This window comes from Emericellopsis cladophorae (assembly GCF_022114955.1).
Source record: "Emericellopsis cladophorae strain MUM 19.33 chromosome Unknown NODE_1_length_1489480_cov_119_871856, whole genome shotgun sequence".
NCBI lineage: Eukaryota > Fungi > Ascomycota > Sordariomycetes > Hypocreales > Bionectriaceae > Emericellopsis > Emericellopsis cladophorae.
Genome location: NW_026250926.1, coordinates 348,606 through 371,854, shown reverse-complemented (window position 1 = coordinate 371,854; position 23,249 = coordinate 348,606). Strand labels below are relative to the sequence as shown.

General features: G+C 57.0%; 12 protein-coding genes across 12 annotated transcripts; 7 read left to right on the top strand and 5 right to left on the bottom strand.

The window, feature by feature from the left end:
• Nucleotides 1-150: 150 nt before the first annotated feature.
• J7T54_005998 (uncharacterized protein) lies at nucleotides 151-903 on the bottom strand (the record flags this gene model as incomplete). The annotated part of the gene is made up of 1 exon (XM_051502659.1): nucleotides 151-903. One exon carries the CDS (start codon nucleotides 901-903, stop codon nucleotides 151-153), a length of 753 nt encoding a protein of 250 aa, XP_051366520.1.
• A 755-nt stretch (nucleotides 904-1,658) lies between these two features.
• J7T54_005997 (Cytochrome b2-like protein) lies at nucleotides 1,659-3,350 on the top strand (the record flags this gene model as incomplete). Its single annotated transcript, XM_051502648.1, has 4 exons — nucleotides 1,659-1,686; nucleotides 1,754-3,046; nucleotides 3,109-3,182; nucleotides 3,264-3,350. 4 exons carry the CDS (start codon nucleotides 1,659-1,661, stop codon nucleotides 3,348-3,350), a joined length of 1,482 nt encoding a protein of 493 aa, XP_051366519.1.
• A 1,964-nt stretch (nucleotides 3,351-5,314) lies between these two features.
• On the top strand, nucleotides 5,315-6,515 carry J7T54_005996 (uncharacterized protein; the record flags this gene model as incomplete). Its single annotated transcript, XM_051502637.1, has 3 exons — nucleotides 5,315-5,472; nucleotides 5,549-6,107; nucleotides 6,180-6,515. The coding sequence occupies 3 exons, from the start codon at nucleotides 5,315-5,317 to the stop codon at nucleotides 6,513-6,515; spliced, it is 1,053 nt and encodes a 350-aa protein (XP_051366518.1).
• A 224-nt stretch (nucleotides 6,516-6,739) lies between these two features.
• On the bottom strand, nucleotides 6,740-7,240 carry J7T54_005995 (uncharacterized protein; the record flags this gene model as incomplete). The annotated part of the gene is made up of 1 exon (XM_051502626.1): nucleotides 6,740-7,240. One exon carries the CDS (start codon nucleotides 7,238-7,240, stop codon nucleotides 6,740-6,742), a length of 501 nt encoding a protein of 166 aa, XP_051366517.1.
• An 883-nt stretch (nucleotides 7,241-8,123) lies between these two features.
• Nucleotides 8,124-11,612, top strand: J7T54_005994 (pre-mRNA-processing ATP-dependent rna helicase prp5; the record flags this gene model as incomplete). Its single annotated transcript, XM_051502614.1, has 1 exon — nucleotides 8,124-11,612. One exon carries the CDS (start codon nucleotides 8,124-8,126, stop codon nucleotides 11,610-11,612), a length of 3,489 nt encoding a protein of 1,162 aa, XP_051366516.1.
• A 552-nt stretch (nucleotides 11,613-12,164) lies between these two features.
• J7T54_005993 (uncharacterized protein) lies at nucleotides 12,165-12,660 on the top strand (the record flags this gene model as incomplete). The annotated part of the gene is made up of 2 exons (XM_051502603.1): nucleotides 12,165-12,404; nucleotides 12,505-12,660. The coding sequence occupies 2 exons, from the start codon at nucleotides 12,165-12,167 to the stop codon at nucleotides 12,658-12,660; spliced, it is 396 nt and encodes a 131-aa protein (XP_051366515.1).
• Nucleotides 12,661-14,243: 1,583 nt separating this feature from the next.
• On the top strand, nucleotides 14,244-16,261 carry J7T54_005992 (Zinc finger protein-like protein; the record flags this gene model as incomplete). Its single annotated transcript, XM_051502592.1, has 2 exons — nucleotides 14,244-15,678; nucleotides 16,131-16,261. The coding sequence occupies 2 exons, from the start codon at nucleotides 14,244-14,246 to the stop codon at nucleotides 16,259-16,261; spliced, it is 1,566 nt and encodes a 521-aa protein (XP_051366514.1).
• A 656-nt stretch (nucleotides 16,262-16,917) lies between these two features.
• Nucleotides 16,918-17,701, bottom strand: J7T54_005991 (60S ribosomal protein-like protein; the record flags this gene model as incomplete). Its single annotated transcript, XM_051502581.1, has 4 exons — nucleotides 16,918-16,926; nucleotides 16,989-17,214; nucleotides 17,283-17,422; nucleotides 17,699-17,701. The coding sequence occupies 4 exons, from the start codon at nucleotides 17,699-17,701 to the stop codon at nucleotides 16,918-16,920; spliced, it is 378 nt and encodes a 125-aa protein (XP_051366513.1).
• Nucleotides 17,702-18,090: 389 nt separating this feature from the next.
• Nucleotides 18,091-18,907, top strand: J7T54_005990 (Golgi SNAP receptor complex member-like protein; the record flags this gene model as incomplete). Its single annotated transcript, XM_051502570.1, has 3 exons — nucleotides 18,091-18,159; nucleotides 18,216-18,329; nucleotides 18,404-18,907. 3 exons carry the CDS (start codon nucleotides 18,091-18,093, stop codon nucleotides 18,905-18,907), a joined length of 687 nt encoding a protein of 228 aa, XP_051366512.1.
• Nucleotides 18,908-19,073: 166 nt separating this feature from the next.
• On the bottom strand, nucleotides 19,074-20,226 carry J7T54_005989 (Mitochondrial ATPase complex subunit-like protein; the record flags this gene model as incomplete). Its single annotated transcript, XM_051502559.1, has 2 exons — nucleotides 19,074-19,749; nucleotides 19,811-20,226. 2 exons carry the CDS (start codon nucleotides 20,224-20,226, stop codon nucleotides 19,074-19,076), a joined length of 1,092 nt encoding a protein of 363 aa, XP_051366511.1.
• Nucleotides 20,227-20,512: 286 nt separating this feature from the next.
• Nucleotides 20,513-22,039, top strand: J7T54_005988 (branched-chain alpha-keto acid dehydrogenase complex; the record flags this gene model as incomplete). The annotated part of the gene is made up of 2 exons (XM_051502548.1): nucleotides 20,513-20,678; nucleotides 20,730-22,039. The coding sequence occupies 2 exons, from the start codon at nucleotides 20,513-20,515 to the stop codon at nucleotides 22,037-22,039; spliced, it is 1,476 nt and encodes a 491-aa protein (XP_051366510.1).
• A 274-nt stretch (nucleotides 22,040-22,313) lies between these two features.
• On the bottom strand, nucleotides 22,314-23,050 carry J7T54_005987 (gluconokinase; the record flags this gene model as incomplete). The annotated part of the gene is made up of 2 exons (XM_051502537.1): nucleotides 22,314-22,766; nucleotides 22,823-23,050. 2 exons carry the CDS (start codon nucleotides 23,048-23,050, stop codon nucleotides 22,314-22,316), a joined length of 681 nt encoding a protein of 226 aa, XP_051366509.1.
• Between the last annotated feature and the right edge of the window lie 199 nt (nucleotides 23,051-23,249).

Sequence of the window (23,249 nt, the reverse complement as noted above, 5' to 3'; positions counted from 1 at the left end):
TCTGTTACGAAGATCTACGAGGGACAGGTTCATGCACGGCGTTGGGCGATTTTCAAAATATGGATACGTTGTGTGTGTGTGTGTGTGTGTGTGTGTGTTCTACATTGTGATTTACATCTAGAGACAGCAGCCGTCTTCTATATAACCAACTTAGTGCTCAAGTACGACGGGCTTGCCTTGCTCCCAGTTGTCAAGGCTGTCCTGGATGTTGACCCAGTACCGCAATCGCACGGCCTCCTCCTTGGCGGCTTGAATGTCATCGGTCCCAAACGCCCTGTCCAGCTCCTCCTCGCTGTTTCTAATGCGCTCCTCGTTCACAGTGCGTAGGTCAACGAGGTCGTCCTCGGCCTCGGCCTCCTCGATGCTCTCGCGCGCCTCGAGGACCTCCATCAGCAGCTCTTGGTTCTCCGTCTTGAGCGTCTCGTCGTTGGCGACGTCGACGCCCCGAAGACCGAGGAGGTACTGCGCGCGGTAGAGGGGGTTGGCGAGGGTGCGGTAGGCCTCGTTGATGACGGAGGAGATCTGCTCGGCCTGGGGCCGCGTCGCAGGCGGGTGCAGGTCGGGGTGGTGCTTGGCCTGGAGCGAGAGGAATTCCTTGCGGAGCGTGCGCAGAGGGATGGGGAAGGGGCCTGCCGGCGGAGGACCGTCGGGGAGCGTCTGCGGGAAGAGAGAGTAGTGTGTGGGCTGCTGGGCGGACTGAGGCTGTGAACGCTGCGGCTCTTCGGACGAGAGGCTGCGCGGTGTCGTGGAGAAGGCGAAGGCGGTGCCGCCTGTGAGGACTGAAAGTGGTGAGCTAACTCTTGTCGAGGTAGCTGCTGTCACGGCTGGGAGGATGGAGGCGCGCGGTGCGCTGTTGCAGCGGGTGCAGACGCGGCCCGCTATCCTTGTCGCCGTCGGTCGCATTGTGTGTTGTATTTCGTGGCTGTTTGTCAGGAGTAATGAATGACTGACAGGATCTAGAGAGGAGTGACAACTTGAATGTTGTTGTTCCTCGGATGTCTACATCGTAACGCTTAGTCGGTCTCCGAGCGGCGAGGAACCACGAAATTTATTGATGACGTAACAACACTGGCAGAGTGTCTCTACAGGGTAGTCAGATCAAATGTTTGATCTGAAATCCCGGCATTTCTGCACTCCGACTTGCCGAAGACCCTTGTGCTGGCTGACTGTCCAACTTGAGAGAGGGCGGCCAATTGCGGCTCATTCAATTGATTTGGTCGGTATTATTAGCCTTCTCCATGTTTCCCCAGCTTCGAAATCGCCCGTTCTGCCCAGCGTTGGACCGACGACTCCTCACCCTCAGATTGAGGACGAAGGCTGCTTCAGTCCTCAGTACCTACACAGCCAGACAGTGCACAACACTGCAACTATCAGACTGGGCCATAGCTCAGACTGTGAATGAGAATTCAGAAAGCCCATCGACCTCGCTTCGCAAAGAAGTAGAGAACGGCGGGAATTGCCGCATTCGGGCGTCTGTGGAGCTCCACACCTCGTCACCACAAAAGACGAAGTAAAACTCCCGCCGGGTCAATGGACGCCGAAGGGCCAAGGAAGGGCTCAGCAATATTAGTCCCGGACATCATTTTGGGGTAGAACATCCCCCATCGTTGGAGTTCACCGATCCCATTCCAAGTCTCCCCATCAACTTCCAGGTCACAATGGCAAAGGTATTCGACGCGGCTGAGGGTAAGTCGACGGTCCCTGCTGTCCAGGCTCAGTGACTTGAACGACATGAGCTAACTGGCGGCTCCAGTGGCCAAACACAACACCAGCGAGTCCTGCTGGGTCATCCTCTACGGCAACGTCTACGATGTGACCAATTTCCTCCCAGAGCACCCTGGCGGCGCCAAGATCATTCTCTCGCTCGCTGGCAAGGATGCGACCGAGGAGTACGACCCCGTGCACCCACCCGGTACATTGGAGAGTGAGCTCCCGCCCGAGGCCAAGCTCGGCCGCGTGAACCCAGATTCCCTCGTCAAGGAGAAGGACGAGAGCGTGCAGCGGGACCTGGAGGAGCCGCCGCAGGCGCTGCCCATGGAGGCGCTGCTGAACATGGGCGACATTGAGGAGCAGGCGACCCGGCTCATCTCCAAGAAGGCGCACGCGTACTACTTCTCGGCTGGCGATGACATGCAGTCCAAAAGGTTCAACAACACAGTCTACCGGGACATCCTCCTGCGACCGCGCGTCTTTGTCGACTGCACAGCCTGCGACATGCGCACCACGCTCCTCGGCCACAAGGTGGGACTGCCCATCTTCGTGGCACCGGCGGCCATGGCACGCCTCGCGCATCCCGATGGGGAGAACGGCATCGCAAAGGCGGCCGCCCGCTTCAACGCCATGCAGATTGTGTCGAACAATGCGTCCATGACGCCGGAGCAGATCATCGAGGGGGCGCCGCCCGGGCAGATGTTTGGCTGGCAGATCTACGTCCAGAACCAGCGCGGAAAGTCAGAGGCCATGCTGCGGCGCATCAACGCGATGGGGGACCACTACAAGTTCATCGTCCTCACGCTGGACGCACCCGTCCCCGGGAAGCGCGAGCTGGACGAGAGGGGCAACCTCACCAACGGCATGAGCGTGCAGAGCGGGAGCAACGAGAAGGGCGAGGGCGAGAAGCGGCCTGGGGGCGGCGGTGTCGGGCAGCAGCTCTTCTTCGGCACCGCGAGCGACCTGACGTGGCAGACCACCCTGCCCTGGCTCGCCAAGCACACCGACCTGCCCATTGTGCTCAAGGGCGTGCAGACGCACGAGGACGCGTACCTGGCGGCCAAGTACGCGCCCCAGGTGAAGGCTGTCATCCTCTCCAACCACGGAGGGCGCGCCCTCGACACGGCGCCGCCCGCCGTGCACACGCTGCTCGAAATCAGGAAATACTGCCCCGAGGTTTTTGGTCAGATCGAGGTCTGGGTAGACGGCGGCATCAAGCGCGGCACAGACGTGGTCAAGGCACTGTGTCTCGGCGCAAAGGCGGTCGGCGTCGGACGCAACGCTCTGTTTGGCCTCGGCGCGGGCGGCCAGGCGGGCGTCGAGAGAATGTTTGAAAGTACGTATTCCTCGTCCATGGCATTGTGGGAGGACAATATGCTGACAGCTGGTGTGATTTAGTTTTGGAGGCGGAGACGGCCACGTGCATGCGTCTGCTGGGCGCGAAGAATATCTCGGAGCTGGGACCCAAGTTTGTAAGTTCTCTGCCTTTGGCTTTGCAAATTCTTTGTTTGCCATGTTTCACGATCAGGTGCTGACAGATGTCTCCTTCTCAGATCAACACCCGCAAGGTCGAGCGCGACATATACGATGGCGAGCCGGGGCTGGACAAGCAGGGTCTGTGGGAACGCGCCAAGCTCTAGTCGAGTTGAGGTTGGTGGTATATAGAAATGCATGTTTGAATACACGAGCGATGGATGGTACACGGCATTGTTGTCACCAGGTTCACCTGTGTTTGAGGAAGCGAATGGGACCTGATGCAGCGCATAATTCGCATCTCACCGACTCACCGCTGACAACTCCACCATCCCGACGCCGCCAGTCTATCCATATACAGATAACAATGAGACTAGTCTAGTAAGCCGTATCAGACTCCAGAGCACAATTTTTCTTATTTTATTTTATTTTAAAAGTTTATTCTTTTTAAAAAAAAAAAAAAAAAATTAAACGTTCAGAAGGCTGCTGCCACCAATGAAAAAAACAAACCAGGCATCACGTGTGTAGCCAGCTATTGAAGCCGAGTGTGGTGCGCTGGGTGGCGGCACCAGCCGGCCAAGACCCCAGTCTAAAGCCTCGACCGCAGGATCCCCTCAAACCTGCACCAACAATCTTGGAGAGCTGGTGCTCGAGCAGGGTTCATGCATCGATGGCTGATCGTCCGGCGGGCTGCCGAGGACAGCGGCGGCTTGGCGCGTGAAGGCGTCGACGTGACATATGAATTTCTCTGACGTGTATCCGTAAATGCTGATATTTGACGCCTGAGGACGTGATCCTGATACTCGTACTCATTACAGCAGCGAGCACAGTGGGAGTCGAGAATTATTATACTCGCATCTCTAGTCTAGCCTAGCCGCCCACCCCGGCTGGGACAAGGCGGCGTTTCTTCTTCCAACATGGATTGATCCACTTGGACTCGATCGAGTTCATTCTCCGTGCCGGCCTTCCGTCCGTCTGAGAGTCGTCTGAAGAGTTTCGCACAGCCTGATCAAGTCAAGTGGTGATTCCCAGATCTGAAGATGGCAGCAAGGTGCCTTCTCGGCGACGAATGTCGTGAGAGCTGTGTCATGGCAAGTCCACGAGCGACGCCGTCCATACGCGAACGTGGACGGTGCACTCCCCGGTCGAACTCTGGACCAGATGGTGTGGGGAGCAGCAGAGATCGAGCAAGAGAAGGAGAAAAATGAGACATCACCTCGGCTACGGAGTGACCGTACCTATGAATAACAAAGTCGCCTGCTCGCCTGGACCTGGTCATTTGGGTGGGTGGCGCGGACGAATTGTCCTGTTGGGTTGGGGGATGGATGGACGGACGGGTACGTACAAAGTCAAATAAGCTTAAGCCGTTGCATCTTGATCGCACAGCCTTCTCTGCCCTCACTCGACCACTCGCCTCGCCCCTCTATACGTAATACCATTCGTACCTAACTCCATACTTAGCTCTGCAATCATATGCACAGTTCTATCACAAGCTACCGAGGAAGCAGGGCAGCTGAAAGCCTCAAGTTGCTCCCACATTGGCAGAGACAGGGATCCTCACCCTCACCCGCACCCTCCATCTGCCTTCCCCAGATACATGGACGGCGGCTGTGGAGTCGAGGCAAAATGTCCTTGGCCTTTTGGGAAAAAGCTGGGGGAGGGCCGATTCCTCTCCTGCAGAGTCGCACAGGGGTGTCAGCTTGGCGCCGGCCACTTGCCTCCTTTGGTGCCACACTCCCCCTTCTAGTTCCATCCTCGGGGTCCTCTCTTCGACTCTTCGTGGCCCAGGCCGGCCCACTCGGCCGCCTCTCGCTGCTGCTGCTTGCAGGGATCCGAGAAAGCCAGGGGCGAAACAGAGGACTCGAACATGGTGAAGTTGCTGCATGGTACGCTCGGCCAGTTGGCCATTCGAATATCAGCTCCTAGAGGGCCATCCTGCACACAACGAATAAGTACGTAACCCTGTCCACTCTACAATCGATCATCTCTGTGTCTGCGTCTGGCTGGTCTTCTCTCCCTCTCGCTTTCGTTTCTTGCCCTCGTGCCACCGTCTATTCTTCTTAGACAAGGCATCATCAGGTTGGGATCTCTATCTGTGAGGTGAACCATCATCGCAGACCATATCGCCATCATGTCACTCAAGGACGAAACACAGACCCATCAGACCGCCGGTGGCGATGTCGTTCGCAAGAGGTCCAAGAGACGCAGGTGCGGCGCTCACTGCAAGCGCTTCTGGTGGGCGTACCTCATCGCGTTTGCCTGTGTTGTCGTCCTGGTTGTGTGCCTCGTGTAAGTCACCCGCCCCTCGCTACTCTCCATATATTGTTGGCCACCGGGGAACGGTTCGCTGATGGCAGATGCTCAGGATCTTTGTCGGCGTGCCCAACATCGCGCAGGACAAGCTCAACGAGGCCGAGCTGGACATTCAGGGCGTCAACATCCTCAACACGGAGCCCAACAAGTTCCTCATGGAGGTCAACTCCACCATCACCACCGACGGCTCCATCCACGCCGACGTCGACGCCTTCACCGGGCGCATGTACCTCGAGGACCACGAGCCTCACGTGGCCTTTGCCACGCTCGACTTCCCCGAGACGTCGGCCGACAAGATGCAAGTCGTCAACATCAGCCAGGAGGTCACCGTGGCCGACATGGACGCCTTTGTGCGCTTCAACGAGTGGTTCGTCGAGCGCGAGACACTGCGTCTCACCATTGAGGGCGAGACCAAGGTCAAGCCCGCCGGCCTCGACCGCAAGTACGGCGTCACCTTTAAGAAGACGCTCGACGTCAAGGGACTGAACCTCCTCAAGGGCACAGAGGTCTTGGTTGACTCGGCTGAGCTCTTTCTGTCGGTCGACGACAACAACAGGAACTTTTATGGCGAGGCCGATATTCCCAACCCCTCGCACTTTACCCTCGAAGTGGTACGTGATCTTGTCTCCTGGCCTAGCCTAGCCGGCGCTTCCTCCTCATGGTTTATGCTAACGCAGCTACAGGGCAATGTCGCCTTCCACCAGTACATTGGCGATGAGGACCTTGGCCACCTGTTCATCGAAGACCTCATCCTGTACCCCGGCAGCAACACTGTCAACGTGTCGGCCAATCTCAACCAGCCTCGCGTGTTGGCCCTCCTGCGCACAACACCCGACTACTGCAAGGACGGCATCATCCCCTTCAAGCTGCTCGCCGAGAACGTCACGCGCGACGGAAATGACATTGAGTACTTTGCCAAGGGCCTCGCTGTGGCCAACCAGACTGTCGACATTGACATTGGTGCCATTATCAAGAACAACCTCGGCACCACCATTGAGTGCGCGGATGAGGAGGATTGATGAACGAATGACAGACGGACGGGCGGGCGCGTAGCTTTAGGGGGAAACTGGGTGTTGTGGGTGTTTGATTTTCCTCCCTCACTTCTCGTTGGGACCATGATACCTCGTCAAGCTTGCGGCATGTACAAGTCCGTTGATGGACTGCTGGAATATACTCTTAATGATCTTCATCTCGAACAAAAACAGGATGTCTTTCTTCTCTTTCTTACCTGGGTATGCACACATCAATCCCACCCACGCTTCCGTCCTGGGCCCTTGGTCATAGTCCCGCCCACATTGGAGACGTTGCCCTCCGTAGTTGTCGAGGGCACAAAGTCGACGCTCGTTCTGTTCCCTGCTGCTTTGTCTGCCTCGCGCTCCCTCGTCATCTTGTCTTGGTTCTTCCGGAGTGCGAGCCTGTAGGCTTCCCGGGGAAATGCCTTGGGGTCCCACCACCCATCATCACGCAACGTCGTCTCGTACTGTTCCTTTCCCTCCACCCCGGCGAAGCCCAGCAGCTTGTCCATCAGGCTTGGGTTTCTCAACGCCTCAGAGTTCTCCAGTTTCGCGTTGAAGTGCACACCCTGCTTCTTCAACAGGATGAACTGCTCGAGTTTCTTGTTCGCGCCAGGGGGCGGCGAGCCTGGCGGGGATGGCGGGATGTTGACATTGGGTATGGATGGGAGGGTGAGGTCATGAATGATTGTGCGACTGGTGGTGTATGGGGAGCCAGGAGCTTGTGACATGTCAATGGTCGGTTCCGGGGGTGATGGATCATCGGCAGGAGGGAGAGATGGGCCGGGAGCAGCTGAAGGTCCAGGTGCAGGACCAGCTAGTGGTATTTCTTTGGCGTCGTCAACTTTGCGTGATGATTCTTGAGATTCCGCCCCAAAATTGTGAGTGGCATGGCTTGAGGGTTCTGGCTCTGGCTGCTCATGATCAATTCAGGCCACTTGCCATCGCGAGGAGCGTCTTTCTCACCTGCGTCACTAGCGTTTCATCTCCATCATCGCTGCTCGCATATGCGACCAGTCCAGACATGTTTGATTTGACTAATGCGATAGAATTGATGAGTGAGCAGTCTGTCAGTGAGCTCACCCTTCATGGCTTGAGAGTTGAGACTGGACGTACCAAAGTTGGGGGCTGAATTGGGACTAGCGTCAGATCGACGCGGGTCAACCTCGGCCTTCCGAGAAGTTCCTCCTGCGTCGCTTGAATCCATCACGAGCCGCGTGGAAAGCTTCACCATTCTGCTGCATCTCAAGTCAAGTGTGTCATCCAACTGTCCATCGGTCTCGTCTACGCGCCGTATTACAATCGCTCTCGCCTTCTTGTGTGCAGGCTTCCACTGCAGCCAGGGGAATTGCAACCGCCGCCAGCGCTGTTGCGCATCGCTCCGAGGAGCTATCAAGAAAGTGTACTGCTCACACTCAGCCAAAGCCGCGAGGTCCCATCACCAACCTGACGACCATGGCTAGGCCAAGAGACTCGCGCTCACCAAGTCCTGCAGGCAGCCACCAAAGCTCCTCCCGCCATCGTCACTCTCACCGCAGAGACGATGATCGACGTCGCCCACCACGCTCGCGCAGCCCAGATGTGAGTCTCCGACCCCTTCAACACTCTTGGCGGATGCAGTCTGACCTTGTCATGCAGCATCGACACCGTGACCGCGAGCGAGACCGAGACCGCGACCGCAGGGATGATCGAGGGTTGCGGGACAGCCGGAGGCCGGAGCGAGGTATAGATGGTAGGGGAGACGATGACTACTACCGCCGACGAGACAGGGACCGCGATCGTCGCAGGTCGAGAGACAGATTCACCGATGGCAGGTTAAGGTCACCGGACCGGGGACCCGATCGCAGTCGCGACGATGGCAGAGATTACCGCAGACGTCCCGACTCACCACCGCGAAGACGTGAGGAACCTGGCCGCGCGAGGCCACCAGCGGGAGAGAATGGGAGGTCTGACGCTTCTCAGGTATTTTCCCAGCAACGCGTCTCGTCTGCGAACACTCTTAACCGCTTGCAGGCTCCCAAACCCGCGGCCCCAGCGCCCAAGACCGATGCCGACAAGAAAGCTGAACGACTGGCTAAGCTTGAGGCGTGGAAAAAGAAGAAAGAGAGTGAGGCGCAACAGCCAAAGGATGTGAACCCCAGCCAGACACGGAATCTTCTGGCTGAGATGGACAAGAAGGCCACCGGCTCTCCATCTTCGTCAGCGGCAGCCTCCCCTGGTCCCGAATCAGCCACTGCGTCTCCTTCGACACCTGCGACCCCGTACGCCGGCAAATTCGACCCCAAGGCTATCGCGAAGCGCGCAGCGGCGCGATCAAATGAGGTCTCGCAAAATGTCCTCGGTTCTGTCGAGGGCCAACCAACAGCGCCCACCACAGCCGCCATGCCTGCGAAGAAGCCCAATACGGCATCGGTCTTGCCGGCGAATCGCGCCAAGACTGGTGGTTTCGGCTTCGGAAAGGCATCGGCCGACGACAAGCTCCCTGCCAAACGGAAACTGGATCTGGACGAGGAGGAGACGTCGAAACGGAAGCTTACGAAACTTCCCGCGCTCCCGGTCGAAACAGACGATACCCCGTACGCAGACCAGGACGAGGACGATGAGTCGGATGGCGATGCCTTTGCTGAGAACGAGGAGGAAGCTGCTGCCGCCGCGCGCGCGGCGCATGAGAAGCGCATGCAGGAGGCCGAGGCGCAAGCGGGGGAGAAGATGGATACAGGGGGCGGCGAGCCAGCCGAGGGCGACTTGCAAATGAACGGTGTAATTACGCAAGAAACCAAGCCACCGGAGCTCACGCCTGAGCCCAAGGCTGCCGCAGCGCCCGCTGAGAAGATGGAGGTGGACGAGGCGGACGATGTGGATCCTCTCGACGCTTTCATGGCGGACCTCACCGAGCCCGATGTCAGGAAGCCAGCTCAGAACCAGAGCAAGCTGCAAGAGCCAGAAGCATACTTCAGTGACGATGAGTACGTCCCCCAAGCGGAGGAGGATGGTAGCGCGAAGAACTTTCTCGACAAGGTCAACAAGCGCAAGAAGAAGGAGATTCCTGTCACGGACTTTAGCAAGGTCGACATGAAGCCCATACGGAAGAACTTCTGGGTCGAGCCGTCCGAGCTCAGTGCCATGACAGAGGCCGAGGTTGACGACCTGCGTCTCGAGCTGGATGGAATCAAGGTCAATGGCAAGGACGTACCGAAGCCCGTGCAAAAGTGGGCGCAATGTGGTCTCACGCAGCAGACGCTCGATGTCATCAGTGATCTGGGCTACGAGAAGCCCACGGCCATTCAGATGCAGGCCCTGCCGGCCATCATGTCCGGTCGGGACGTCATTGGTGTCGCAAAGACGGGTTCTGGAAAGACGGTGGCCTTCTTACTGCCCATGTTCCGCCATATCAAGGACCAGCCCCCTATCAAGGACACGGATGGTCCCATTGGCCTGATCATGACCCCGACGCGCGAATTGGCCGTGCAGATCCACAGAGAGTGCAAGCCGTTCCTGAAGATCATGGGCCTCCGTGCCGTCTGCGCCTACGGTGGTGCCCCCATCAGGGACCAGATTGCTGAGCTCAAGCGCGGCGCTGAGATTGTCGTGTGCACGCCTGGCCGGATGATCGATCTCCTGGCTGCCAACCAAGGGCGAGTCACAAACTTGCGGAGGGTATCGTACGTCGTCCTGGACGAAGCCGATCGCATGTTCGACATGGGTTTCGAGCCTCAGGTGATGAAGATCTTTGCCAACATGCGCCCCGACAAGCAGACGATCCTGTTCTCGGCCACCATGCCTCGCATTGTGGACACGCTGACAAAGAAGGTGCTGAAAAGCCCTGTGGAGATCACGGTGGGTGGGCGCAGTGTCGTCGCCAAGGAGATTGAGCAGATTGTCGAGGTCCGCGAGGAGTCCACCAAATTTCATCGCGTCCTCGAGCTGCTGGGCCAGCTGTACGAGAACGACGAGGATGCGCGGACGCTCATCTTCGTGGAGCGTCAGGAAAAGGCCGATGATCTGCTCAAGGAGTGCATGCAAAAGGGGTACCCCTGCATGTCCATCCACGGAGGCAAGGACCAAATCGACCGTGACTCGACCATTTCCGATTTCAAAAAGGGCGTCGTGCCCCTTCTGATCGCTACGTCCGTCGCAGCGCGCGGTCTGGATGTGAAGCAGCTCAAGTTGGTCATCAACTACGACGCGCCGAATCACTTGGAGGACTACGTACATCGTGCTGGGCGCACGGGCCGTGCCGGCAATACTGGTGTGGCCGTCACATTCGTCACCCCTGAGCAGGAGAACTGCGCGCCCGGCATCGCCAAGGCGCTGGAGCAGAGCGGCCAGCCCGTTCCCAAAGACCTCGAGGAGATGCGCAAGACGCACCGCGAGAAGGTCAAGTCTGGCAAGGCCAAGGACACCTCGGGCTTTGGTGGCAAGGGTCTCGACCGCCTGGACCAGGAGCGCGAGGCCGCTCGCATGCGCGAGCGCAAGACGCACAAGGCGGACGGTGACGACGTGGTGGAGGAGGAGAAGGACGACAGCAAGAAGAAGGAGGAGGATGACGCCAAGGTGGAAAAGGCACTCGACGCGATCAAGAACGCGACGTCTACTGTCACGGCCCGCACCATTGAGGAAGACAACATGCCGACGCCCGTAATCCACAAGGGCCCTGCGCCGGGCAGCGACAAGGCCAAGAATCCCCTCGACAAGGTCAGCTCCGCCGTCAGCGCCATCAACTCCCGTCTCGGCAAGGCAGGGCAGCTTCGCGCCGGCCAGCCGATTGACAACAAGGGACCTGACGCGGGCGCCTTCCACGCCACCCTGGAGATCAACGACTTTCCACAGAAAGCCCGTTGGGCCGTCACCAACCGCACCAACGTGGCTAAGATCCTCGAGGCTACAGGGACGAGCATCACGACCAAGGGTAATTTCTACCCGCCCGGAAAGGAAGTGCCGGCTGGCGCCGAGCCCAAGCTGTACATTCTCATTGAGGGTGACACCGAGGTGGTGGTGAGCTCCGCCCTCAGCGAACTGACCAGACTGCTCCGCGAGGGCACTATCGCGGCAGCTGACGCGGAGGGCCGGACTGGCGCCACGGGAAGATACACAGTTACGTAGAGGACAATGTCTAAAGGTCTAGGCTTGATGTTCGTATTGCAGTCGTCGTGTACACATACTTTATCCTAGGGCGTTTGTGGAAAGGCTCAAGGCAAAGTCCATGTCGAGCTTACTTGGTGTTGAGATCGAGCTACAAGGATTCTTGTTGAAATTAATGCCTCTATTTATCCTTTGCATCGCCAAAGTTACGTGCATCCGTCACGGGAGAGGAAAGAATCTACGGAGCTATGGACTCGCGAAGATGTCAGTTCGTGTCGTGCAATTCGAACTGATGACATGTATTCAAGCAGCTTCATCGTCGGGATCCTCCGGTGGAGGCCACGCAACCAGGTCCCCCGGTCGTCGTGTTGCACACTGTAACACACTGTGCCACATCGAGACGTAAGCGCAGTGTCACCACGTTGGAGACGAGTGTCGAGACAGTGCGACCCAAACGGCCTCGCCCAGACCTCCAACCTCATCTCATCACGACCAACACGGACGGCATCGTAGGAATCGGCTCCGACCCTCTCACTGCATTGCACAATATTAATCTGCCTGTTATCCATCACCATGGGAAACATCTGTGGTAAGGAGAAGTCCGACAACTTCACCAGTCCTGGTCGGACAGTAGGCACAGCTCCTCCTCAGAACGCCGCGCCCAAGGCGTCTGTGCCCAAGAAGACGGCCAAAGTCGCCGGCCCAGGCAGAACGCTGGGTGGAAGCGTCGGCAGCGGGAGCACGCCTTCTACAGGGGAACAGCAACAACAGACGCCAGACGAGGCGCGACGGCGAGCGGCAGAAGCTGCAGAGGTATGTACTTGAACTTCCGACCCCTCCCGGGTCCCCACGCTACGTTTGCCCTCCCCTAGTCGGCCAGAAGAGCTGATTTGAGTTTTTTTTTTTCTACTAGGCACGTGCTGTTGGCGCGAGCAGGGGCGGTAAGCTTCAGGCACAGCTCGACGCACAGAAGAAGCAGTCGAGGAGTGACGCCTTGAAGGAGGCCAGCAAGCAGGAACTTGCTCGTCGGGAGGCAGATGATGCGACTCAAGCGAAGAACTGGGACTGATGGGGCATCGACCTGGGACCTAGAGAGCTTGAATCAGTGAGATCGATGGACAGGAGGTCTCATCAACAGCAAGGCGTTCGGAGCGTATGGGTTTTCAGTTTGACAGGACTCTGGTTAGTAAGATGCCACGCGACAGTTCGAAACTATAGGGCGCTATAGAAGTAGCACCGCTTCGTGTGCCTTGGACAGGACTGCACTACTAGCACTTACTATTACGTTTACCTACCGCATCTTATATATTTGTTATGATTCGAAAACTAATTGTAACGCCGTTGCGCGTCTTTCAATGCTAGACACGAACGACTTCAGACTACTCATGTGAAGTGGGACGCTTGCGTCTGAGTATTGCAACGCGACATATCCTTGACAGTCTCTGAACTTGCTTTGCGATAACACCTTGCGTGATTTGTTGGCATGTACCAGGGTTTGCTAATTTCTCACCTTTTGGACAGCGTAGCCTTGGTAGTCAAGTCCACTAATTATGCCGCGCATTACACTTAGGGACGGGCTCTGGGACCTTTGGTAGACAGGCAATGCAAGCACGCGCACTCACCTGCACCGGCTACAGCCGTATAGCTGTTGCTACGGCGAGAATGCACCGGAATTCGCTGCGCAGCTAGGAAGATCTACCGTCATCAACAAGACCCTGCTTGGCCTGGCACTGTCGTATTTGCGTGTATGATCTTGCGTGTGTAGGGTAAATAGGCGCAGACGATCTGCTCAGCCTAGTCCACCAGACATCCCACCACCCGCGGCGCTGCGATATCAAGATGTCCATCAAGGTTCACGATCAAGCCCCACGCAGAACCCGATGCAGGTTTCCTCTCTGCCAAAATTGCCTTGGGTGGTACTTCCTTCGAGCGGTGCCGCGCCGCCAGGCACCTCAAAGTCACAGTCACTAGCCCTGGACCTACCAGTCCAGTCGTTCTGGTGATTCTTACATATACATCAGAGTATTAGCGGCCCTGGGAAAGAACAAAGCCTGCCAGTCGCCCGGTTCGTTTTCACCACCGGATGTTCCGCGATCAAGTCGGCCTTCCTCACGACCATGTCCCGCACCTCTTCGCCATAATTACACCCGACACATCCATTGCGCGGCCCCAATTGGGATCTTGAGACAGAGGCTACATGTCCATCCAAAGCGCCTCACCACCGCGAGCCCCTCATCACCGGGTTCGACAGGTGCCAACCGCAATACAAGCCCGGGTCGACACGCGACAATGGCTTACCAGCACAACCATGGTCCTGACTGGGATGCGCTGCCATATGCAGCCGATGAATGGTCCCAGTTCATGGATATGCCACCGCGGTCGCCGTCACAAGAAGTCCCAGCGCTACAGTCCTTCTCGGCCGACCTCTTAGCACAATGGGCGGATGGCGAGTTCGAGTTGCCAACCGCAACGGCTTCCGCGGTGACGACCCAGCCACCGAGTCGGAAACGCTCTGCAGACAGTTCAAACGATCATTGTCCTTTGTCACCGAGACCTGGGAAGCGGCGCGGCTTCCCAAGTCAGCAACAGCCAAAGAAAAGATTCGGCCATCAAGCGAAAGCCTCTACAAGCTCATCAGCTGCTGATACCCATATGACCTTCGGGTCGGGCGACAACGGGGACCTTGACAAGGCTGACGTAGCCTCACAATGCTCGTCGTGCCCTTCTTGCGCGGTCCCGTGCGATGACGCCTGCGATGCCCAACCCTGCGACGAAACCTGCGAGACGGAGCCGTGTACGGACACTTGCTTCGTTGAGCCCTGCCCTCCCGACTGTGCCGTGCCGTCGCCGCCTTGCAACAGTCCTGATTGTGACAAGGACGATGTCTGTGCAGATCAAGCGTGTCTCCAGAGTGCTCTTCCTCCGCGGTGTGTCCCCGAGGCCGCCGCCGCCGCTGAGGCCTTGACGTCCTTTGCCGACATGGATGCATTGAGTTTCGACCTGACAGCTGGCGCAGGGGCTTATCCAAACTATCAAAACGCGCAAGAATACGATTGGAGTATGGGGCCACAGCAACAGGCCCATATGCAATTGCCGCCACCTCAGCACCAGCAGCAGCAACAACAACAGGGGCCTGGCCCCTCCATGATCACCACCAACAACGCACTTTTCGACTTCAACGCCCTCCTCAACTCCGCCCCCAACCTTCCACAGGCATATGACCATGGATTCTTCAATCACTTGCACGAATTTCATTGGGATCACCAGAACCATAGCCACCAGCATGGCCACGGCGGCGGCCAGCACCAAAACCACCCTTGCCCTATCGACAGCTCGACCACCGTCGAGTCGACCTGCAGATTACCTGTTACAGCCAACACCTACATGTCTATGCCAGGAGGGTTGGGTCAACAGCCACCATTTCAGTACTGCGGCTACGCGTCGCATAACCCTGCCGCGTACGCTGACCACGTCCTGACTGCTCATACAGACCTGCTTCGCCAGTGGCCATTGTTCAGCCAGCAGAACCCCCCCAGTAGCACGTATATCAACAACTACCATTATATGCAGAACCAGAACAACATCATAGGGAGCCAGCAAGACATTAATCAGGAGCAATGGCAGCAGCCTCTGGCACCACAAGAGCCACGCATGGATTCCGCGCCCGTGTCTTCATCCACAGCCGCGTCCGTTCCTCAAAGCCCCCAACGGAAGCAGAGTACTCCGGGCACGCCACTATCGCAGGAGATGACCGACGCTGCGAGCGATAGCGCTGCGGCGCAAGTAAAGCAGCCCAAGGAGTCACAGCTTCTTGACTGTTCCAATGCATACAAATGCTTCTGGAGAGACCCTAGGACCGGGCATCACTGTCAGCAGAACTTTGACTCTGCGGATGATCTGGATGCGCACAGCAGGTCGGAACATGTCAAGTTCCTGGAGCGCTGCGACTCTGCCAACCCAAAGGACGTTGACAAACATGGACAGCCCAAGCGTGGCTACAAGTGCATGTGGCTTGGCTGCAAGCGGGAAGGCGACATCTTTTCCACAAGGGCGAAGCTCTCCCGACATTTGCAGACCCATACAGGATGTGAGTCAACGTCGAGGTATATCTATCTGCACGACGTGCGGCTAACCATGGAGTAGTCAAACCTATGGAATGTCCATATTGCGGAATGCGCCTTTCTGCTAAGCAGGCACTTGACCAGCATGTCCGCACCCACACCAACGAGCATCCATACAAATGCCATTTCCCAAAATGCTCCAAAGCATTCAAGCAGCACAGTGCCCTGAGTACATTTCTACCCCAGAGACCATGTCCCTCTTCCAGATACTGATACTCGCTAGCGATGCACTTGCGTACTCATACTGGTGTAAAGCCCCTACAATGTGATATCTGTCTCGCCACGTTCACCGAATCGTCCAATCTCAGCAAACACAGGCGAACACACAATGAGCATGGTGACTTTATGTGCAAGATCTGCGGCAAGGGGTTTCATCGCCTGGATCAACTGCGACGTCATCTGAATGCGAACCATAAAGACCAGCCAGAGATTGTCAAGCAGAATTTGGACGAAGTGATACACTTGAAGAGGAAGCCTCCTCAATTCGGCTCGCAAACGCCGACCTCGATAAAGTCTGAAGCGGCCCCTGACGCGGAGCTTTCAGCGTGAGCAAGGAAAGGTCCACGGACGGTGCACGCGACGCCCATTTCAAAAGTTTTATGTCTTTACTGATTTGCATGAGGGACAAGTGAGTTGAGCAGTGGTGTTGCGGAGTTCGAGAAGTAAAGAAGGGTCGCTTGTGGCGTGGCGGACGAGGCTGTAATGAAGAGCCTTCTGGGGGAGGCTTTGAGCCTCTTGCCACAATTATAACACTCTATCTGGCATGAGGCATGAATGGACTCGAGCAGTCACAGGCGGCAGCTAATGATAAGACGGATGAGATACCATAGACGAAATCATTCTCACGGCGCAATAAGAAGCAGCATGTATCACGAGCAATGGGCACGCAATGGTGATCGTGACCTCATTTATTTTTTTCTTTCGGTGAAAGCAGACCATGCTCTTGGGGTCCACCCACCGTGGACGCAACCTATCCCGACCCAACGAGGCGCAAGGCCGGGACTGGACAACGTACAAGCCGAATCAAGAGCGAGGAACTCCTCTGCTAGTCTCCAACCTGCCTCGAGATTGCGTCCGCCAGATCAAAAGAGAATAAAAAGCACGCGCCATGCCAGACCCCATGCCGGTAAATAAACCCTTTTCTACCCGATTTCGTTTGATCGTCCAGCCGTCACTCCAGGAACTGCAAATGATGTGTGGGATATTTAGGCGGCCTGAGAGAAAAGAAGGTCAGAGAAGGGGGAACCCAGATATATAAGGGATGGTGTGGACAAACCTTGACGGCGAACTTGCGCTGGGGGAAGTGCGACTGGCGCTTCTTGGTCTTTGCAAGCACGCGGGCCTTGTCCTCGGGTGATAGCCTCCTGCGGATGGCGCGGGTCTGCTTGGGGCGGAGGTCCAGGGGCGCGTACTTCTTGTTCTTGTAGAACAGGCGGAGCTGGGACCTTTGCTTGGCGTTGATGACGGTCAGGACACGGGCGATCGACTTGCGGATGTCGTGGCTGAGGCCAATGTCAGTACGTCTCCAAGAAAAAACCTTTTGTATGGCCATGTGGGGAGGGGCACTCACATCTTGCTGAACTTGCTGCCAGACGAAGCGACCTGCTGGACGCGGAGCTGACCGAGCTCAGTCTTGAGCTCGCCGAGCTGCTTGAGCAGGTCGTCCTTGGACTTGTCCCAGAGCTGGGTAGACTTGACCTTGCCAGACGACTATCCAACTGTCAGCATTTCCCGTCTTAGAAACCACGAGTCCTGCGAACACGCGACACGAAAGCCACTGGGAGACGAATCAATCTTGGAGTCCAACACAGGGATTTCACCCTTCCTCCCTATCGATCCTGGCCGTGTCGATGGTTGATCCCGCAACTGTGCACGCCATCCCTCCTCTATCCCATGACATCTCCAATCGATCGACCGCCTCCAGCGACAGGGGAAAAAAGAATATCGTCTTGTTCGCAGGCGAGGAATTAAAGGGCCGTTACTCACCATCTTGAATACCTTCGATGGGGAGTTGCGAAGTGTGTCGACGTGGGGTGTAGAATGGATTGGGCGTATCGTGATGTTGGCAACGTCGAGCCTTTCGGGAGGTGAAGGGGCACACGGAAAAGTTGCCCAACCCTAAGTGTGCGGGCGAATTTTGCAGTGGATTTTGATTGGACGGCCCCATTTGTGTGTTGGCAGAAAAACGGTATCCGCTGTGGCTGGTGCCCCAGGACGTGGCGCAGGGCATGACGGGTGGGTACTCCCGGGTGGGTAAAGGCGCAGGCGCAGGTTGACGCCGGGCCCTTTGTCGTCGGATATGATACAATGTACGTACCACCAGGGTGAAGCCGAACCAGATACTATCCCATCAACACAGAACAACCGCCACCGTCACCATGTCTGCGCCGACGGGCAACGCGGGCTGGACGCAGCTGCGGCAGCAAGCGCGGAACCTAGAGACTCAGGTTTGTGAAGCGGCCTCTTGCCCGACCTGCTGAGCTCCTGACTCTGACCGGGACAGACACAAAGCCACTTCCATACGTATTCGCAGTTCGCCAGCACGGCCGACATCCCGAAGAAACCATCGCCAGAGGAGATTGAGACCGAGAATAAGATTGAGGAACTGCTAGAAAAGGTGCGCCTCCCCACAGCCGGTCGACCCCCGTACGGTTGCTCGCGCCAAGCCCTCGGTAACTGACCATGGACCAGCGCGACGGAATCATCACCCAGCTCGCTCGCCTTCTGGACTCGGAAGCCGCCCTCACCTCCTCTGCCGTCAAGCAGAACAACCTCTCCCTCCTCAGAGAGAACCTCGCCAACCACCGCCGCGATCTTACCCGCTTGCGCTCCAACCTAAAGGAGGCGCGCGACCGATCGAATCTGCTCGGCAGCGTACGCGATGATATCAAGGAGTACCGCGCCAACAACCCCGAGGCGGCTGAGGCGGAGTACATGGCGGACGAGGGGCGCCACATTGACCGCAGCCACGAGATGACGGACAACATTATCAGCCAGGCGTATGCTATCCAGGATAGCTTCCTGTCGCAGGGCGAGACCATGGCCAGCATCAATAGGAGGATCAACATGGCTGCCAGCAAGATCCCAGGCCTCAACACCCTCATGACGAGGATCTCGGCCAAAAAACGGAGAGACGGGATCATCATGGGCACGTTTATCGCGTTCTGTTTCATCTTGTTCTTTTTCCTCTCGTGATGGGGGAAATGCGTTACAGGGTCTCTATTATCTTGCATGGGCGAAGGCGTTCAGGGACGGGGGTATCAGCGTTTTTCAATTGTACAATAATAATATCTCACAGTCAGAGCTGGGGGGCCAGGTGTCCACAAAGCCGGTCTTCTCCATCGTCTGCTTGCGTCCATTATCACAGATCCAGCGTTCCCGATCGCAAGTGCTGCCTGCTGTGGGCCTCCCGCGCTGTCGCTGGCTTGTAGTTTGCCCGCCTGACTTCTTCTGCCATCCTGACCAAGCCCCTGTTGAGCCCTTCGAGCTCATCTGGATGGGCCGTTCCGCTACCTGCCCAGCGTATGCGGCAGTTCTGGTCGACGAGGAATGTGTAGCCGACCTTGCTATTCAGGAGACCAATGTGCTCCCTGATGGTGTCTGACAAGCCCCTCTGCACGAGGAAGTACTTGTTCCAATCACGCTCAGGGAACTTTTTCCGCAGGGAGCCCATGAACCACTTGACCAGCATGGCCTTGGCTCGATTGTCCTCGTAATTGAGATAGACCATTTGCGCCACGTCCTGGTTGTGCGTGACGGCCTCGTGCAGCCCGGGGTTGGCGTCCGATGACACGAAGCTTTCTATTTGTGTCTCGGCCCACTGGCTGCTGAAGACGGACACGACAGAGGCCTTGCCCGTCAGGACAGGGGTCGTGTCTGTCGGCTGGGAGCCTTTGACAAGCGTTTGTCCGTAGAAGTTGGGAAAGTAGAGCGAGAGCTCGGCTTTGAAGAGTCTCGGCGGCGAGATGAAGGATTTGCCCTCGTGGAATTTCAAGTTGCCCCAGTCGCGAAAGTACGGTTTCGACATTTGCGCCGTGCTAGACATGTTCAGTCCCACCATTGCAGCAGTAAATGCGCGCAGAGGTTGTATTGACTTACAGCTCCTTTCTTCGCGCTAGATGCTTGTCATAATCTACAAAGTCGTCTCTCTTTTGGCTCATCGACCGGCTGTCCACGCCCGTGTTCTCGCCTGCTTGCGGCGGGTTGGGCAGCCCTATCGGCCGAGGGAGCGGCTTGGGCGTGAAGCCTTCATCGATGCGTTTGCCATAGCTTCGGGGCGCGACAATCTCGGGACCCTTGATCTGCTCCTTGGGGTTGGGGTCGGCGCCGGCAGCTGGTTTGACTGCTCGAGGAGCGGTGGATGTGAATTGTCGAGACCGGCAGACTGAACACGGAAGAGGCTTTTGGCGGGGCAGACGACCAAGCGCCCGAGCCAAAGGACGGGCGGACATGATGCTGGATATGGCTGATGGCTGACCGTCGCGAGCAAGTCCAGCCAAGGAGGTGGTCGACATTGAAAATCTTGGGCTGGCTTGACGCGCCTCCAGACTGGACTGGGGTAAGTCCTAAATCGGCCTAGCTTCACTGTGGTGGGGGGGTCTCCAGTGACGCTTCGGTTAGACGCGGGGCTGGGCATCATTAGTCTCAATGCCGACTCAACCCTTCGGCTCAAGAGGAACCACGTCTGCCCGCCTCTTCGCATGTAATTGTTGGGTTTGTTTCTGTACCAATGCTTTGATTCTCTTCTTTCTTCTTCCCAGCACCTCAAATTCTATACAGCCCCCCTGCAGAGAGCTCACCATGTTTCTGCAACGAGGATCACGAGCGCTGTCGCGGCAATGGCAGACGTCCAAGGCCCTAGGAAAGGTCATGGCGGGACATCAGCAATTATACCCCGCCAGGTGGTTCCACGAGTCGAATAGGGTGATGGCCATCAAGGCGGTGCCTCTGGCGGACATTGGAGAAGGTGAGTCTGTCGTTTCTCTTGTCACGCTTGAACCTAGCTAACACGTCCTAGGCATCGTCGAATGTGAGGTCATCCAGTGGTTTGTTGAGCCTGGCGCTACTGTCGAGGAGTTTTCTCCTTTGTGCGAAGTACAAAGCGACAAGGCGTCGGTCGAAATCACAAGTCGTTTCCCGGGCACAGTCAAGAAGCTGTACTACGAGGCTGGCGACATGGCCAAGGTGGGCAAGCCCTTCATCGAGATTGATACGGCCGACGATGCAGCACCCGAAGCTGTCGAGCCTGCCACGACACCGGACGAGGGCGCAGAGGAAGTCGAAGTACCATCAGCGCCAGCACCACCAAAGCCTGTCGAGAAGAAATCCCCAGAAGTCCCACAAGTCGATGATCCGCCGGCGCAGACAAAACCCAAGGTTAAGGGCAAGTGTGCAGCCCTAGCCACGCCCGCAGTCCGACATCTCAGCAAGGAGTTGAAGATCGACATCGCTGATATTGACGGCACTGGCAAAGACGGGAGGGTACTTAAGGAAGATATCTACAAGTTCGTCAAGGCCAGAGACAGTGAGCCCCCTGTTGCGCCTGCACAGTCGGCGACCCAACCAACACCTTCATCATCAGATACATCGGTGCAGACCGAAACATCAGTACCTCTCACCAACATCCAGAATCAAATGTTCAAGAGCATGACTCGCTCGCTGAACATTCCTCATTTCCTGTACACGGATGAGATCGACTTCTCGTCCCTGGTCGAGCTGCGCGCTCGCCTGAACAAGGTCCTGGCCAAGTCGCCAGCTGTCGAGGGTCAACCCGGCAAGCTCTCATACCTCCCCTTCATCATCAAAGCCGTGTCACTGGCGCTCTACCAATTCCCCATCCTCAACGCCCGGGTGGACGTGGATGCGACGACCGGGAAACCCAGCCTCATCCACCGCTCGCAGCACAATATTGGCGTCGCCATGGACACGCCCCAGGGACTGCTCGTGCCCGTCATCAAGAACGTGGCCTCGATGAACATTCTCTCCATCGCTGCCGAGCTCACCCGACTGCAGACCCTGGCACAACAGGGCAAGCTTTCCCCCAAGGATCTTACAGGCGGCACCATCACCGTCTCGAACATTGGCAATATTGGTGGAACCTACCTGAGCCCTGTGATTGTGGACAAGGAGGTGGCCATAGTGGGCATTGGACGGATGAGGACGGTGCCGGCCTTTGACGAGAACGACAATGTGGTCAAGAAGCAAATGACAAACTTCAGCTGGAGCGCGGATCACAGGGTCGTGGATGGGGCGACGATGGCTAGGGCGGCCGATGTAGTGAAGAGCGTGGTGGAGGAACCTGATGTTATGGTGATGCATCTTAGATGAACAGCTTTGACGTTAGATGTGCACTAGACAACTTGCATAGCAATCAGGTGGTACAACAGTATCAGTCAAATTCCCCAAGTTCTCAGAAATCGGTGCTATGCGGTGGTGCCCTTCCAAATGGTGATCCAATAAACGCCTGATTCGGTGAAGACGTTCCCTTCCAGTGGATGTCCTGTTCCTATTCCTGCCCTAAGGGGGACATGTCCAACGACGTCCTACAATCAAAACGCTAAACGCCTCATGCTAAATACTTATTGTGTCGAAACGTGCCAGGTCATTGTTGCTTATCCTCAACCTCGTCGTCGCGCATCAGCTTGACGACTTTGTGGAGCGAGTCCCCCTTGACCTCCTCGAGCGTCCGGCTAACATCCACTTTGATGACATCCTTCTCATCCTCCCCCGGTCTTTCGAGGATGTCGAACTGGCTGTGCACCATGTTGACGCCCATGTAATGACCCTTGCGCTGGGCTACGCGCTGCAAGAGAGTCTCTTCTGACGCATCGAGGTAGATGAAATGGATGAGAAGGGACGGGTCGTAGTAGGCGGCTACGCGGATGACGTCGCGGTACTTGCGCTTCAGGGCTGAGCAGGTGAGGACAACACCTTCTGAGCCCGAGGAGATGAGGCGGGTCGACTCTTCGCGCAACACGGTCAGCCAGTCCCAGCGGTCGGCGTCAGTGAGTGGTGTGCCGTTGGCCATCTTCTCAATGTTGGCAGGCGGGTGAAACTGAATTGCAGTCATTAGAAAGGAGATTTTGAATAAGAGTAGAACGGTAAACTTACAGAGTCGCCTTCTATGTAGGGTAGGCTAAGCGACTGGGAGAGATGCTCGGCTACCGTCGACTTGCCGCACCCTGCAGGGCCAGTGACGAGCCAAATGTGGTGATGGTTGTAAGTCTGAGCGCGGCCGCCGGCAGTCATTGGCGCAGCGGTCTGGCCGGAAAGCGTGGCCAAGGCCGCAGTGTCCTTTTGGCCCTGAGCAGCGGGCATCGGAGCGTCGTAGGAGAGCATGGTTGATCTTGGCGTTTCAATCGAAGCCGGGCTGGGCGTAAAAGTACCTTATGTACAATGCGAGGGAGAAGGTGAGGTGCGGCGCATGTATGTACAACACCAGGCAGGTGTCGTGTGAGCGATGACGCTATTGTACGTCTGGAATCACAGCTGGCTGCCTGCGCAAGTTACAGTAGCACCACTGACCACAAAGTTGCCA